Source organism: Atractosteus spatula, chromosome 25 (genome assembly GCF_055471065.1).
Source record: "Atractosteus spatula isolate fAtrSpa1 chromosome 25, fAtrSpa1.hap1, whole genome shotgun sequence".
Classification (NCBI taxonomy): Eukaryota; Metazoa; Chordata; class Actinopteri; order Semionotiformes; family Lepisosteidae; genus Atractosteus; species Atractosteus spatula.
Genome location: NC_142730.1, coordinates 338,329 through 354,194, shown reverse-complemented (window position 1 = coordinate 354,194; position 15,866 = coordinate 338,329). Strand labels below are relative to the sequence as shown.

General features: G+C 50.1%; 1 protein-coding gene across 1 annotated transcript; it reads right to left on the bottom strand.

The window, feature by feature from the left end:
• Positions 1 to 438: 438 nt before the first annotated feature.
• Positions 439 to 15,470, bottom strand: ncam3 (neural cell adhesion molecule 3). Its single transcript, XM_088905222.1, has 16 exons — positions 15,356 to 15,470; positions 12,300 to 12,377; positions 11,656 to 11,865; positions 10,467 to 10,610; positions 9,838 to 9,981; positions 9,264 to 9,381; positions 8,798 to 8,952; positions 7,952 to 8,082; positions 7,322 to 7,466; positions 7,022 to 7,189; positions 6,736 to 6,855; positions 5,849 to 5,973; positions 5,292 to 5,466; positions 4,747 to 4,960; positions 3,816 to 3,929; positions 439 to 2,879 (listed from the first exon to the last, which is right to left on the bottom strand). Exons 1-16 carry the CDS (start codon positions 15,417 to 15,419, stop codon positions 2,825 to 2,827), a joined length of 2,160 nt encoding a protein of 719 aa, XP_088761348.1. The 5' UTR covers positions 15,420 to 15,470; the 3' UTR covers positions 439 to 2,824.
• Positions 15,471 to 15,866: the final 396 nt, after the last annotated feature.

Here is a 15,866-nt window from a genome sequence, read left to right as displayed (position 1 = left end):
CAAAAACGTGTTATCTTCCATCTGAACAAAACGTTGTGTTCAAAAGACACAGATAACCCATCTAACAAATAGACCCTACAGAGTAGCTGTTTAACATTCTCAGCATTTCTTGCAACCACTGGTGCGAATCACGATTAGGTCTCTTGCCACTGTTCCAGTTACGCCAGGTTTGTGATTGGAAATTGAACAATTGTGCCCCTCAGGGTTCTCACTGGAGGAGTGGGGGCTGTTAATTGATGAACGGAGCTCAGGCATTAACACCCGAAAGCAGGTGATTTTACTGATGACAATTTTGTGAGTGTGAGCGGAGCTCTGCTCATTCCTGCTGAAACCGTGTTCCTTCTGGTAGGGAGGAAATCTATCAGCTGCTCTGGCCTCGAGCAGGAAAGCCTGGACCTGCGGTCTGGAACTGAGCAAACTGAGACAATGCTGTTTGTTTCAATTTTGAGATATTTTATTTTACAAAACAATGCATATAATAACAGTGTATATACACACAATGTACAGTGCATGATACAAAATAGGCAAAGTCCAAAAACAGTCTTATTTGTACAAAATACAAGGAGAGATCGTTTGGTTACAAGTACAGTGAACAGGAGGTGATGAAATGTCACTGTGGTTGAAATGCTGATAAAGAAACGGCCCACTGGAGGCAGTTTCACAAACACAGTGAGGGATCAGGCTCCAATACAATACGAGAGCCGGCAAATGTCAGACTGTTCTACTGAAAATGTATAGGGGTGATCGAATCATTCATTCAGACTTCAAGCATGGGGAAGGTCTGACACACTTTCCAAAATCCTCTGGATCAAAGAACTGAATTCTGTGCTGAGGAGGAAGAGACTGAAACGCTCAAAGACCAAAGAGCTGTCGAGTGTTTAATGAATAACAAATTTCCGAAATGCCTGCACAGGGAGGTGGGGGACACATCTGAGCTTCACACAGGTTTTGCTGATGGGACTCGGATGCCTGTGTCACGCAGATATCAGTCCCACCCCAGTTCCTTCTCATCGGCCAGCGGGGACTTCACCTGGACTGCTAAGAGTGCAGTGTGAGTCGGCTGGGGTGTTGGAAGGGTTAATAGTTGTGTTAATGGAGGGTTTTAATGAGTTCGGAGTGACACATGTTCACAGGGGAATAGAAGAGCACTCTGCTGCAGCACAACCACTCAAACCTGGTGTCTCCTGACTGCCCTGATACACAGACATAACAGACACTTCTGCGGAATCGCAGGAAACGTCAGAAATAAAACAGGAAGTCTACGGCAAGCAGTGAACTACCAGCATGAATGGTAATTCCTTGTGTTATCAGCAAGAAGATACGCTACGTTTATAAACATATACATCAATAAATATAGTACACATAAAAGTTTCCATAGCTTATAAAAGGAGCTGCGCTTACACAATTTTCACCCAATAAATAGAGGCAGTAAGACGAAGTGCTTGCGTGAGTCCCGAGGGTCAGCTGTGAGTACAGACTAAGGGCTCCTGCCTGGACAGCCTTCATTAAACAAAGGGAATGTTATGTACAGGCTGTGTTGACACGGCTGCTGTTTCCTCTGAGAGATGAGAGAGTTAAGGCTGATGTCACCCTGGAGTGACGAGACACGGGGTGGGTGACCCCGGAGCTGAGCCATTATCAGAATTGTGCAAGGGGTCTCAGGGTCCCCCACTGATTTTCATATTCTGAGACAGGGGTTTGTATTAATATGGCTCCTGGGGCATCTAATTAAAGATGCTGAGAGAGAAAGAGACAGAGGGATTGTCTGTACAAGGGGTGTGGCAGTTCCTGGATAGTGCTGGTTTGTTCAAATAAAATCTCTACATGGAGAAAGTAAACCTAGTCTACATATTCTTTAGGACTGATAAGGCCAGAGCATTTCAACATCTACCCTCCCGTTTTGCTCATCTGTGGCCTTTGGTTGCTTTCAGGCTCCTACTTGTTTTAAATGGGATACAACAAACAGAAACCGCCTCAAAAAAGACTTCTCAAAGCTCAGGACCAGGGAGAGGCCCAGGGAAGGAATTCAGTGTCGCACTCATTGGCCAGACCTGTGGTGTGACACTGAAACTCTTCCCCTACGCCACTTCCTCTCAGAGGTGCCTTCGGGACTAGTTGACCCCGGGGTGACCAGTGTGCTTGGTAAAAGGCTAACAGGGGTCTCTCACCCTATCAGGCCAATTGGGAAAGGAAATGGTAGAAGAATGCAGCTGACATCAGTCACACTTTAATTTAAAATTTCTATTTCTTCACTGGAGAACTCTCCCATCCGGATCAAATTTCTCCCACACCATTCTGAGGAAACGGAAAGCAAAATTGAACTAAACAATACATTTGTTTCCAGGCTAGAAGCCCTACTTTATTCCCAAAGCTACTCCCATTGGAACAAGGAGAAATCTGGGAACGTCAAGAGCCGTGCAAGAAAACTGGACTTGCGCAATGCTGCACAATACTGCTGTCCATCATAGGACTATCAGCACTATTTTTAAAAACATGTCAGGATTAAAGTGATTCCTGTATCAGTTTATTTGTAATGGTGTTACAAGCCCAACATAGCCCAGCTGCTTAGATCCTGGAGTCTTGGGAACGACCTTGACCTTACACAGATAACTGAGAAATTGCCTATAGGCTTCTGCAGAAATGTCCCAGTTCTCTCCAGAATATTATAGCCATCAAGAGATAACTGGGACATTTCTGTAGAGATGTTTAGGCTACCATTGTGAGGTGGTGTGTCTGCCTGTTGTAGTCTATAACTGTGGGACACTGTGAGACTACAAATCCCAGCTGCCCTTGAGGTGCGTCACTTCCTGGCGGGGCAGCAGCGTCAAGCCTCAGTGAAGGTGGCAGCGTTTGACTGCTCTTTCTTCTGCGGCAAATTCCTAGCAAAGGAAGGAGAAACAAGCTGTTTTAGGATGCTTTGCTCATCAGGGGACACGACACGATACATGCTGACATTACTAATGGCAGGTGCATGCGTTTGTATCGTCCTCTGCGCCCAACTTCTTTAAAACAAGCAAACCGAAAGCCCAATTCCGATGGCAGGCAACTTTCTGCCTCAATAAAGGTGAGCGGCAACACTTGAATGATCTATTGCCATGTGGGTATTGAAAAATGGCCGCCGAGCTCAAACTCCAGCTGTGCAAACACAGCAGCGCGCTCCTCTGGGACAGAACCACGCCGCCTTGTTTCCTGATGTTCCCCTCATGTCAGTCCTTGCTTGTCCTGAGCCCAGCAGCAGGGGCTGCAGCAGGGGCGCCTCCTATAGGCTGATTGTTAACCAGGACGGATGTTGAGGGACGTGTTGCACAGGCATTGAAGCAGCAATGGGCTTCAGATGACTGTGCCACACTAATTCTCCTCCCCCGGTCACGCCCCAGAAGATGGATGTGTGAAACTGTCTGCAGTTTTAGGCCTTGCAAGCTGTTAGCCCATACGTATGGGAGACACAAAGCAGCTTAAAGATCATCCCTTTGCTAACATTCTTCTCCACTCTGCCCCAGTGAGTGTCGTTCTGTAAATTTTCAGAACCTATTTTTGCAGGATCAGTTATTTGTGATGGAAAACGGTCCAAACCAGCAGCAACAATGGAGGATGAGGGGGCGTGCAAGGAAGGACGACGGGGAACAGCAGACGGCCCAGATCACGCCCTTGAAACATTGCTCATTTCTCCCACGGCTGGATGTTTGAGGAAAGCAGTGCTGCTTTGGGGTTGTGATCCCTTAACCGGGCTCCGGAGTCACCCCACGGCCATTTTTCATGGAGCGCAGTGTCCTGCGTCCACCCTCTTCCCCCCTATTGGGGGGGGGGTCACCTACTCGAACTTGGTGAGGGGCGCTTTCTCGCACGTGACCTCGGCCTGCGCCCCGATCTGCGGTTTCGGGACGCTGCACCGCCGGGTGCTGACCCCTTTGAGCTTCACCTCGCTGCGGCTGAAGAGAAGGGACACAGACGCACAGGCTCAGAGCAGGCGGGTCACACAGGACAGCCCCAGGTGATGGGCAGGCCGCGGGTGGGCTCCCCAGGGCAGGCAAGCCAGGGGCAGTGATAGATCTGGGTTCATGCACGTTGGAGGACAAGACTGACAGAGGAGCTGGACAGCTGATGCTTGGACAGTGAAAATAAAGAGTGCGTGTAATGGCACAGACAGGCAGAGAACTGCTGGTGCTCACAGAGAGACAGAGTGTCCCACAGCACTGATCGCAGCACAGCAGAGACACACAGAGAGGAGACTGGCTGTTAGGGACAGAGTGTCCCACAGCACTGATCGCAGCACAGCAGAGACACACAGAGAGGAGACTGGCTGTTAGGGACAGAGTGTCCCACAGCACTGATCGCAGCACAGCAGAGACACACGGAGAGGAGACTGGCTGTTAGGGACAGAGTGTCCCACAGCACTGATCGCAGCACAGCAGAGACACACGGAGAGGAGACTGGCTGTTAGGGACAGAGTGTCCCACAGCACTGATCGCAGCACAGCAGAGACACACGGAGAGGAGACTGGCTGTTAGGGACAGAGTGTCCCACAGCACTGATCGCAGCACAGCAGAGACACACGGAGAGGAGACTGGCTGTTAGGGACAGAGTGTCCCACAGCACTGATCGCAGCACAGCAGAGACACACGGAGAGGAGACTGGCTGTTAGGGACAGAGTGTCCCACAGCACTGATCGCAGCACAGCAGACACACACGGAAAGGAGACTGGCTGTTAGGGACAGAGTGTCCCACACGCTGTCTAACTGGACTTACACAGTGGAGATCTCGGCCTCCTCCGGGTCCAGGCCCTTGGCGCCTCTGGGCCTGCGCCCCAGCAGGTTGACAGCGATGCACATCAGCATGCCGCAGCGGTTGGTGTAGAAGCAGGTGGCATCTGCGGCGATCAACACCACCAGGAAGATCACCATGACGATACCCACAATGCCCCCCGTGCCCACGCCCGACTTCTGAGGGGAAGACCTGGCGTCTGCGGAGGGAGGGAAAAAAAGGTATGAGGAGGGAGGGAGGAATGAGCCAGGGAGACAGAGAGAAGGAATGGGACAGGGAGGGAGATAGAGGGAGAAGTTGGCACAGGAGATCTTGGACCTGGCTGTTGTTAGCACCTTACAGCAGAGATGCCTGCGGTCGCTCCAGTCTGCTCCCCTGCAGGACTTCCTGCCACCAGCTCTTGAATTGCTCTGCTGACTCCGCCCTCAGTCCAACAGTTAAGGAGCCAGTTGCCACAGAACTCTGTAGCAGGGTGGATTGGAGGGGCCGGCCCCTCCGAGAGAGGCTGGGCGCGGTGGGGAGCCACGCACCTTTGGTGGAGATGGGCTGGGGGGTGAGGAAGGAGATGTTGGCCGGAGCAGAGTTGCCGTTGGAGTTGACAGCAAGGATCTCCACCCCGTATTCCGTGTTATAATCCAAGTCCATCAGGATCACTTCCTTGGAGTCCGCCGGGAGCTCCATTTCCTGTTCCAGCTGGCTGTCCTCCTGCAGGGACGTGGGCACAGAGACAGGCGCCGAGTGAGAACTGGGCCCCACGTCCCCCCAGTGTGCTGGGGCTGATAGTCACTAACCCACCTGGCCCTGGTGTGAGTGGAGTGTGTGTGTGTTTGTGTGCTCTGTGATCGACTGGTGTCCCGTTCAGGATGTACACTTCCTTGCACCTGTTGCTTACTGGGACAGGCTCCAGCTCCCCCATCACCCTGCAGTTAGAAAGTGTGTACGGACTGCAGGCTCTCAAAACCAGAACTTGTTCCTGGTGCCAATTTATCACAGAAAAAGCATCAGGAGGGCTTTCCATTGATATAGCCCATCATCAGAGAAGACCACGCAAAGGCAGGTGAAGGGATTAGGGGCTGGTCTCACTCACCGATCTGTAGCGGACAATGTATTTAATAATGGGCTTGCCCCCATCGTCCAGCTGCTTGAAGGGAATCCTGTAGGTGTTGCCCTCAGACGTTCCCTCTTTAGATATCACAGGCTTGTCAGGCTCCCCTGAAAAGAGACAGAGAAGATACACACTCAAGAGCACTGGACACTGCAGAGCAGCAGCCCCACAGTGAGTCTGAGAGAGGTGGACACACACTGGACACTGCAGAACAGTAAAAGACAGAGAAACTACCAGGAAAGGATAAAATCGCGTTCTAATAATTTGCTGTGCTTATGAACCAGAGAAGAAACTCCACTACCCTGGCACGTGAAACGTTGGAAGCATGAGAATGGTAACAATAGAGGAAGGTGGCCGGTGTGGTTGTTGCTAGGTTACCTTCTGCGAGGGCGGGAGCCGATGGGAATGACATCGTGGAGTGAGATGACGTCACCAGGAAGAAGATGATGTCATATGGGAGGTCGGGTGATTGCGAGTGAGTGATTGGGTGAAGGAGAGATGGGCAGAGCCAATGAAGGGAGATGGAATTGAGCCAGCAGATAAAAACAACAGAAACAACAGTCACAGTCAGGAGCTGGAACACGCAGGATATACTCAGATCTTTGAGATATAAATCACCAGAACTCTCAGTCACAGCTGGTCTAATTATTTAATTAACTGAATAATTCTTAAGACTTCTAACCAGGCTTGAAGTTTTATAGGAAATTGTAGTTTGGCTGTAGTGATTGTAAAAGACCTCCAAGCCTCCTCTCCTGTTAAGAGCTGATTTAGGTGAATTGTTGAATTGACGGCTCAGGTCAGAAGGCACCAGTCACAGCCCTGCTCTACTTGTGTCTGGATGGGTGGCCCGGCGGCTGTGCGGTACTCACTGATGCCCATGGTGCGGACCGTCTGCTCCTGGGACACGTTGCCCTCTCCCACCCTGTTGATGGCGGAGAGTCGCACGCTGTAGCTGGTGTACGGCTGGAGACCTGTGATCACCAGGGCATCTGCGCGGACAAACACAGGCTCAGACCTTGCAGCACCACCAGGGTGCTCTGCCATTTCCTGCCATTATCTCTCTCCCTCTCCCTCTCCACACCCCCCAAACAGCACCTGTGTCTCTGACTTCTCTTCCTTGTTCCGTCTCACCCTGGCTCTGAGCAGAACACCTACCGCCGGCACCGACGAGCTCCTGCCTCCACTCGCTGGCTGCCACCTCCCTCCACTGCAGGCGCAGCTGGAGTAGCGGGGAGCCCCCGTCGGCCAGGGGCGCGTCCAGGGAGAGCTGCACGGAGGTGGAGCTGGCGTGGGCGCGGACCTGCTGGGGCGCAGCCGGGGGCGCTGGGGGACGGGGAGGGAGACGCAGGGATCAGCACCAGGAGACACACGTGGGACGGGGCTACCCCGCATCAACACGGAAACCGAGGTGTGCTGTGTGTTATGATGCTCCTGTAATACGGCAACAGGACTTACTCTGCAGGCTGAGGTCCTGGGACGCTTCTCCAACCGTGTTGTTGGCGATGCAGGTGTACACGCCGCCATCGGAGGGTGCAATTTGCCTCAGAGTGAAGGTGGAGGACCTCGTTTCCTCTCTGATGTCCATCCGGTCACCAGGCCTCTGCACACAGCGACAGAGAGAGACGGCTGTCAGTCCCAGACACAGTGACAATCTGGGGAAGGGGTCCAACCCCAGTTTCTGCCCTCCTGTCTGAAGGCTCCTTTTCCCCTCCCTTCGCCTTCCTCTTTCCTGCAAGCCCTGCCCTGCATCTGCCCATGTCTGAGCTGCTCTCGTGTCGTTGGCTTGCTGATCCCTAACGATACTCTCACCAGTCTGCGCGGACCTATTGCCTCTTGGAGTCAGGGGTACCTGCTGTGTGGAGTTTGCATGTTTGTATGGGTGCTCCCAGTCTCCTCAGACACTCTGACTGATGTGCATAGCGCCTCTACAATGTGCAGGAGTGTGTCCTGCAGTGGGCTGGTGTCCCGTCCAGTGTGCAGTCCTGCACTGATCCCTGTGCTTCTGGGATAGACTCCTGCCTGCCGCAGCCCCAAGCAGGCATTGGTGCCCGTCCGTATTTGCTGCTGCCGGATGGTGCCACTCACCAAAATCTGGCCGTCACTCTTCCTGACCCAGCGGATTGTGGGGGTGGGGTCACCAGTGGCCTGGCAGGTGATGGACACTGTCTCGCCGGGCTGAGCCTCTCTTGTACCCAGCTGCTGGACGTCGGGCCTCACTGGAGCAGCCCAGAGAGGGACACAGTCAGGATTCGCAGAGAAACACACACCTGAGGGGCCGTGGGGCCTGATGCATTCGAAGACTGACATGCTGCAGGCTCCTGCACCTTGATACTATTCTAAACCTCCTAGATAAAGTCTATGCAACTTTCCTCAAAGATGTGAAACATATCCTGTAATACCAATATCCAGTGTCTGGTGTTCGATTTTGCAGAAACCCGGACTTCTAAAATGCAACCTCCTTTACAGATATGAAAGATCACCAAATCGGGATGTAAAATCAGGAAGGCCAGGGTGGATTAAGAGAGGTTAGTATTTGTTAATATTGCCTGCTTCCTTCTTTTTTCAAGTTTCTGCTCTGTCATGCCCTCCTGTTTGTGTTCAGAGCCAGTCTGTTTCTGTAAGGTTTCTGCCAAGATTATTTCTTGACTGTTCAGAAAATCATTACACCCAAAGGTGCTTCTGTGGGAGGAAACTTGTGGGGACGTTAATCATTGTCACACCACCTGTGCATCACTGAATCACTTCCCCATCTCTGACCTCACCACACAGGATGTTCCACCCTATAGAAACCTATCCAGAAAAGATTTTGATGTTGCAGGAAAAAACAGCCAGATTCAGGAGAAATGCCCAGACAGAATTTCTCTAAGGCCAAAGCGAAAATCCAACAGGCTGAACCTGTTAAAAGGACAGAATAGCCAGGTCAGGCAGTACCTGAGACTCCCAGAACGATTCTGCTGGAGTAAGTGCCGAAGGCGTTGGTGGCCGTGCAGTTGTACACCCCCTCGTCGCTCTTGCTGACCGAGTGGATGATGAGCTCGCTGTGGTCCGAGTTAAACTGGTACCTGCTGCGGTCAGAGCTCTCCGGACTGCAGGCAGTCAGAGTCAGGGAGAGGGAGAAGGCAGGGTAGTAAACACACACTGGCTACTGCAGCACCAAAACACTCAAACACAGTGCTGAGCCTGAGCAGAGGAGCTCGCGAAGCCGGCAGACATGATGGCTTTGGGTACAAGTGACAACAGACAGCGTGCTGTGCCTGAACTGAAGCCATGTTGAGCACAAGAACAACAGAACAACCACCTGGTCAGAGGTAACAGCCAGTAACCAGCCAGTAACACCTCACCACTTCTCTGGAGAGAAAGAAGCAGGAAGAAAGAGGAGAGGTCAGCTCAGACACACCTGGCCCAGCTGATGCTCGGAGGAGGGTGTCCACTGACCGGACAGGTCAGAGACACATTGGAGGCAGGACCAGCCACCACACTCTTCTCCTGCTCATGGGTCCTCATGTGGGGTGGAGCTGGAGGGGAGGAAGGGGACAGTCAGAGACACGTCCACTCACACACAGACCGGTCTCGGCCTTATCTCTGGCGTTCAGCGCTGTTGATCTGGTGTCTGAGCTCACATCTTCTTCAGCCCCTTACTCACTGTGATCCACTGTTTCCTATCCTCTTTATCCAGTACAGGGTCAAGGGGAGCTGGAGTCTATCCCAGCAAGCAACAGGCACAAGGCAGGGTCACTCTGGACTGGACGACAGTCCATCACAGGACACACACACACACAGACACACACACACACCAGGGCCAGTTTCCCCAGAAGCCAGTTAACCTGTGAGAGGACACCGGAGCTCATTCACTGGCAGTGTAATCAGAAACAGAACGCAAGTCCCCCTCTCCCCCTGATCCTGAATGTCCTGGCACAGTTACCCCCCCCCCTTCCAGGCCGGTCAATGCTGGTCTCCCGATGACCACTCACCGTTGACCACTATGGAGACCGAGAGCTTGGCCACCTCGTTGCGCTCCTTGGCCTTGATCCAGGCTTCGCACACGTATGTGCCGTGATCCACACGGCTGATGTTCAGGATCTGGAGGCTGTTGCCGGACAGGACAGCGATCCGGCCTGGAAAAACAAGAGAGACAAGGACTTCTTGTACCACTGGGCACGAGCAACACCGCAGTCACATGACCACCCGCCTGCGCTTTCCAAGGGCACCGGGGTGCGGTCAGTCAGTCTAAAGAAGCTTTTCGAACAGCTTTCTTACAGATTTTAACAGGAAACCCATCACAAACAAAGCCAAAGCATCATAAAGTGCTACATTTCTTAGTGTTGCGAGCCATTTTATATATTTTTTGGATACGAATTCTGCCAAGTCCTCTTCATCTAACAGTTCTTTATTTCATAAGTTGTACTTTTAATTTGCTGTCAGTTGAACCACACTCATGAAATTTTAAAAGTCATAAACACAATTAAACCATTTTGAACATTTTCAACAAGTTATTATGATGCAGACATAACAGCTGGATGGGGAGTAACGTGTAATAACTTCCCCGTCCTCCTTCCTGTTCCAGTTCAAAGGTTAATTTGAGTGCCATCGGGTGGCTCACCGTCAGCACTGTCAATCACGCCCCTGTCTTTGAACTTCCAGGTGACAGTGGGCATGGGGATGCCCGTGACCTCACAGGGCACGGTGGCATCTTCGCCAGCGAGGAACTCGTAGTAGGAAGTGGTGGTCAGGATCTTCGGCTTCACTAATGGTGGGAACAGAGGAGGAAACGACGAGTAAATAAAGGAAAAAAGATTCAGAGAAAAAAGGAGAATTTTCACAACATGGAGGCTCCTTGTGGACAACACAGTGGTGCAGAGGTTTACCCCCTTATCTCGGAATTACGAGATAGCAATGCTTACGTCAGTGTGTGTACAACCTGTTACACATCGAGAAGCCACCATGAACTTGGCTGGCACTTTCGGATTAATGGCCATGTTAATGTCCAGCGCTGCAGAAGACTGGGGTTTTGCCATTTTTAGCAAATAGGAACAGAATCATTATGAGCTTAAGGACCACTTTTGTGGGATTTAGAAATCAAAGCAATGATGGTTCTGTTATGAATAGTTATACATACAACCATTCCCACTGCTTAACTGTAAGCCTGCACGGAGCGTTATAGGTAATATATGACAATTCTGCTATCGCGTGATCACATGTACATGAGAATTACTATCGTATAATTACAAGATAATTTTCTCATCAGTGTGAGATAAGGACGAGGATGTTTTTTTTCCTGGGTGGCAGCAATGTTATTCTGTAGTTGTCCAATCAGTTGTGAAGAATCTAGACTAAATGCTTTAAAAAATGTATCTCCTAAAGGTCAAGCTGCATATTCTTTGCCTGTCAGCAGGAAACACATAGCAACTGCTGTCTGTTCATGATTTCACATAACATCTATGCAGAACTTGTAACAACATGTTTTGTGAATGCTGAGTTCTGGCAAAGTGCCATATAAGGAGGTCTTTTCTGTTAGACTAGCATAAGAATGGAAAGGACTGAGTCGACAGTTAGCAAGCCATATAATGTATGTGCTAATACTTTGTTTGTTACACTGTTTAAAAAGACTAACTTTATAACCGTTCGGAGAGACTAGCTTTTACAAGCTGATCTCCCGTATGCATACGAATAAACAGCTCCTCTTTCACCAACACCCGGACTCTGACATTTTAATGTTTCTACAGTTGGTACAAAATGTGAGAATCCCATCCTGGTTAGATACTAGACCAAGCAGGTAGGGCTTCACTCACTGATGATGGTGATAGTCTGTTTGGCCTTTTTCAAAATCCCATCCTCAAATTCACAGGAGCAGATGTAGGTCCCTCCATCTTCTCTCCTAGCGTTTTTTATGGTCAGCTTGGATGATACTTCGTCGATCTTGGTTATGACAAAATTATCTTGGTCATCCTCGATTTCTTCTTCATCCTTCTGCCAGGTGATGGTACCTTCTCCTCCCCTGGCTGAAATCAGAAATCAGGAAATACTAATGATGGGAGTCCTGTCAGCCCCTCTGGCCGGTTTAGTAGTTAGTGGAGCTCATTAATCTCAGAATCTCATCCAGCTGGTTCTTAAAAGAAATCAGGATATCAGACTGAACAACATGACTGGGGCGGATTGTTCCACACTCCCACCAGCCTTTGTGTAAAGACGTATCACCTGTTCTCAGCCTTACATGCTCTTCCACACAGTTTGCTCTTGTGCCCTACATGATGAGCTGGGTTTAGGGCTGGAGGCAAAGCAGAGGCAGAGAAGACGCCCGCCATCCCACCCATTTCTGCGTCTGCTGCAGGGGGAGGGAGGGGCACAGGAGGTCTGCGAGGTGGGACAGAGGAGGAGGCCCAGGCTGTCCCGGGACACAGGGGGTGAGGACGGGAGTGGGCGGGTGGATCCTTACCTTTACAAACCATGAAATGTGAGTTTTCGAGCTCGACGTCTCCGGAGTTGGACACGATCTCCAAAGACTTGCCTAACCCTGCGCACAGGACAAAAAAAAGAGAAAAAACTTTTTTTAAGCTCACAAGACAAGCTGAAACAGCAGCTGTGACCCTCCAGAAATTGGTGCTGTGAGCCACTTGTGCAGTTTCTATCACTGCATCTCCAGCGACCCTCAGAGCACACCTCACAATCCTGCGGAGGGCCCGGGGGAGCTGCGGACCTGGAAACTCCTCAACTTGTAGTTTTCCAGGGCTGATTCGTAGTACTGCCCCCCTGTGCATCTCGGATCCGGACACATGGGACTAGCCCGTTGTCCGAGGAAGAGAGGAGTCTATAAATACCCAGGCGGACTCCCTGCGCGGCTTTGATATCTTCCTGTATGGAGAAGGGCTCTGGCGCGGTGTGTCTGAGCCGGGCTCTGTGCCAGCTCCTCCCGACACACTGAGCCCCACAGCTGCTACTGGTCTGCATTCGTGCCCGCCTGCTCCAGCCCGCTCCTGCAGCCCGGAGAGCAGAGCCACCTGGCTGCTTGAGGCAGGAGAGAGCAGGAAAGGGCTGTGCAGAGGGGCTGCAGCTCCTCGCAGACCAGTACAGAAAGACTTGGACCACATGTGAGCTTTGATCAACTGTTCATGATCAACGTTAACTGGCTCCAGTGAAGCCAGGGTGTGCAGCTGTGGTGTTTGAGGCAGGTGAGATGTTTGGATTTTAATTTGAAATAATTGCTAAAAGGCTTAATCAGCTCACCTGCTTCAAGGGGCAGAAACTAATTGTGTGGAGATCAATTACTAACCCCCAGCCCAGAGAGCCACAGTTCAGCCGCATCTGTAGGTTAAATGTATTCACATTACTAAAACACCAGTTTCTAGAGCTGTGGATCAGCTCCACTGTGTCCAGTGAAACAGCTTAAATGCAAGACAGTCAACCCTCAGTCTAACAGACTGATGGGGAAGGGTATCTGTGATTGCTGAATGTGTGTCGTCACAAATTACATTTTTCAGCCGCAAAACATACTGTTATATGAGAATATTCACACTATATGAAGGTTTTCTGGATCTTTTGACATATTTTAACAATTGCAATTAACCCAGTCAATGGAAATTGTTCTTGTGACTTTTTATCATAAATATACAAACTGTTAATTTATACCATATATTTATAATATATGGTATAAAATTTGCTAAAGCTTACAAAACAAGAATAACGCCCATCGTAAACAGTTGGGCTGATCATCAGTAGCTCACAGGTTGTTGCCAATCTTCAGAAACAGGTGACCTACAGGACTGGGGCTCCTCAGGACCAGAGCAAACCATCCACCCACCATTTCTCCCAATTCAGAGCTGTTTAGAGTTTTATTTCAACTTGTGTCTTTGGTCAGTCATGAATGACAACAATCGTATTGCTCAGGTACAGTTTCCAACACCTACAGCGTGTAAAACTTTACTCATTCTGACTAAACAGTTCTTAGCAGTCGATCAATTACTGATGAGCAGACTTGGGTTGGAATGATGTGGCGATTAATTTCTGTACCAGACACGCCCACCCGCTGAATGGCCGTGTGACTAGAAAGACGTCCCGCCGTCGCCTATAACAAATGCGGATTTCTTGCGATGGTAACATGCTGCTGCTTGTTAAACACATCGGCTTGCTTGGTTCCGTTTCTCGGGAGTAGGGGGTGATGCATAGGTTAGGAAAGCACTCAACGATTTAAATGTCTTTCAGAGTTCAGTTTAACTAGCATAAAATACCGACAGTGCTGAAGTCGGATATCGTTTTGTGCCGCATTTATTTAACTCGTTTACACGGTACAAACCGATATCCGATTTCAGCAGTGCAGGTGATTCCGACTCGGAGAAACTGTCCCCAGGACGAGTCTGACTTCTTGCTGTGCCGAAGGTGCTCTCCAGCCCATACAGCCGGACTTGGTCTTTCATTCCGAATCGAGGCTACAGACCTATCGGATCAGCCCCGCGCTCTGGTGCTGTGATAAGATCAATAATATTAGTTTGATTAATTCAGCGCTTAGTTGGACTGATACATCGCTTGAGAGATCTTTGCAAGTTATTTTTCGTAGAAATAAGTTCGTAAATTACTTATTTTTATTGTTACGAACTTAAACAGCTTGGAGGCAAAGTCCGTTGTTTTTAGGAACTGAAAGTATTAAGATCCTTTATCATCAAGCTGAATCACAGGAGTTCAGTTATTGAAAGCAGCGCTCTGCTAGAATGAAAATGAACAGGTTTGAGAGTCCCAAGTGCTCAGGGTGGGAACTTATTTTGTTGATTGCATACTCTTATTCTTTTGCGTGGAGACATTAACAATTACTTTCCATTGAATGTGTATCATGACCCAGCTCCTCAAAGCCTGCTTGACAGTTTCCGTGTTCAGCTCTAGAGCTGCAGTGAAACCGCGGCAGACACAGAGCTGACTGTCCGGGTTCAAGGAATTCAAGGAGAGAAAATAACGGAGCTGCTCCTAGATTATCACAACGGGAGAGGCGCAGAAATAGCTACACGTTGGTAAAGAAAGAGACAAATGCCTTGAACGATTTCCCGTAATAAAACGTTTATCGTTTTTGTCTTAACTGTTCGTGTTATTCGCCGTTCGAGAAAGAACAGAAATAAAGGTAAAAGGTGATTAAAAAAACACTTTTGTTGGAAAAATCAGGCTAACACAATGACAAACTCAGTTAAACCGGCGTATTTATAACTAAAATTCAAACAACGAAATCCTCGCTAATCAAATATGTTATTTGTAATTAAATAGAATGGAAGAAAGGAGTGAAATCATATTTCAATTACTTTGACCCCAAATGAATTCTTGAACTTTATTAAGCATCACTTTTCCCTGAATCACTCCAGCAAACGCATTTTCCCTCCCAGAGAAACCAAGAAACAAACCCGTCGAGTGAAATACCCAGAGCAATCAGAAAGAAAGCGCAAGTGGTGCTTTTTATCCACCCACACCTTCTCCCTGCAGACCGCCGAGAGAAAGCGGCAGAAAGGGCGGCGTTACCTGCGGCGACCGCAGCCAGGGCCGCCCAGAGCGCAGCTCTCGTCAGCAGCGCCGCGATGCTCATCCTCTCCGAGCGCAGCGTCCTGGTGGCTCCGGGCACCTGTCGTGTCAGCGGGCTTGTGGCGGACTCGCGGCTGCGCGGAGCTTATATAGCGCAGGGACACGCCGGAGACAGCCCGGCCGCGGAAGTGCCCTTTTCCTGAAAGGCTCCTAATCTTCGCGATCTCTGCACGTCCCCACTTCGCACGAGCAGAAGTGGGCTCCCTGCTTCCACCCTGTCGGGCGCCAGCACGTACCCCAAAACTCCCCGCACCGCAGCCGGATGAGAGGGGCTTTTTGTTCCTTGATGATTGGGGGGGCATTTATATCGCACTTTTTTCTTTCTGTAGTGTGCAGCGCGTATAGTGTGCTTTGCTGATAGCGGATCTTTCCTCGTAATGGAAGAGATACTGTGAAGACTCCGCGTTTGCCAAAGTTAAAGCGGGCATAAATCCCACAGCGACTCGCTGGT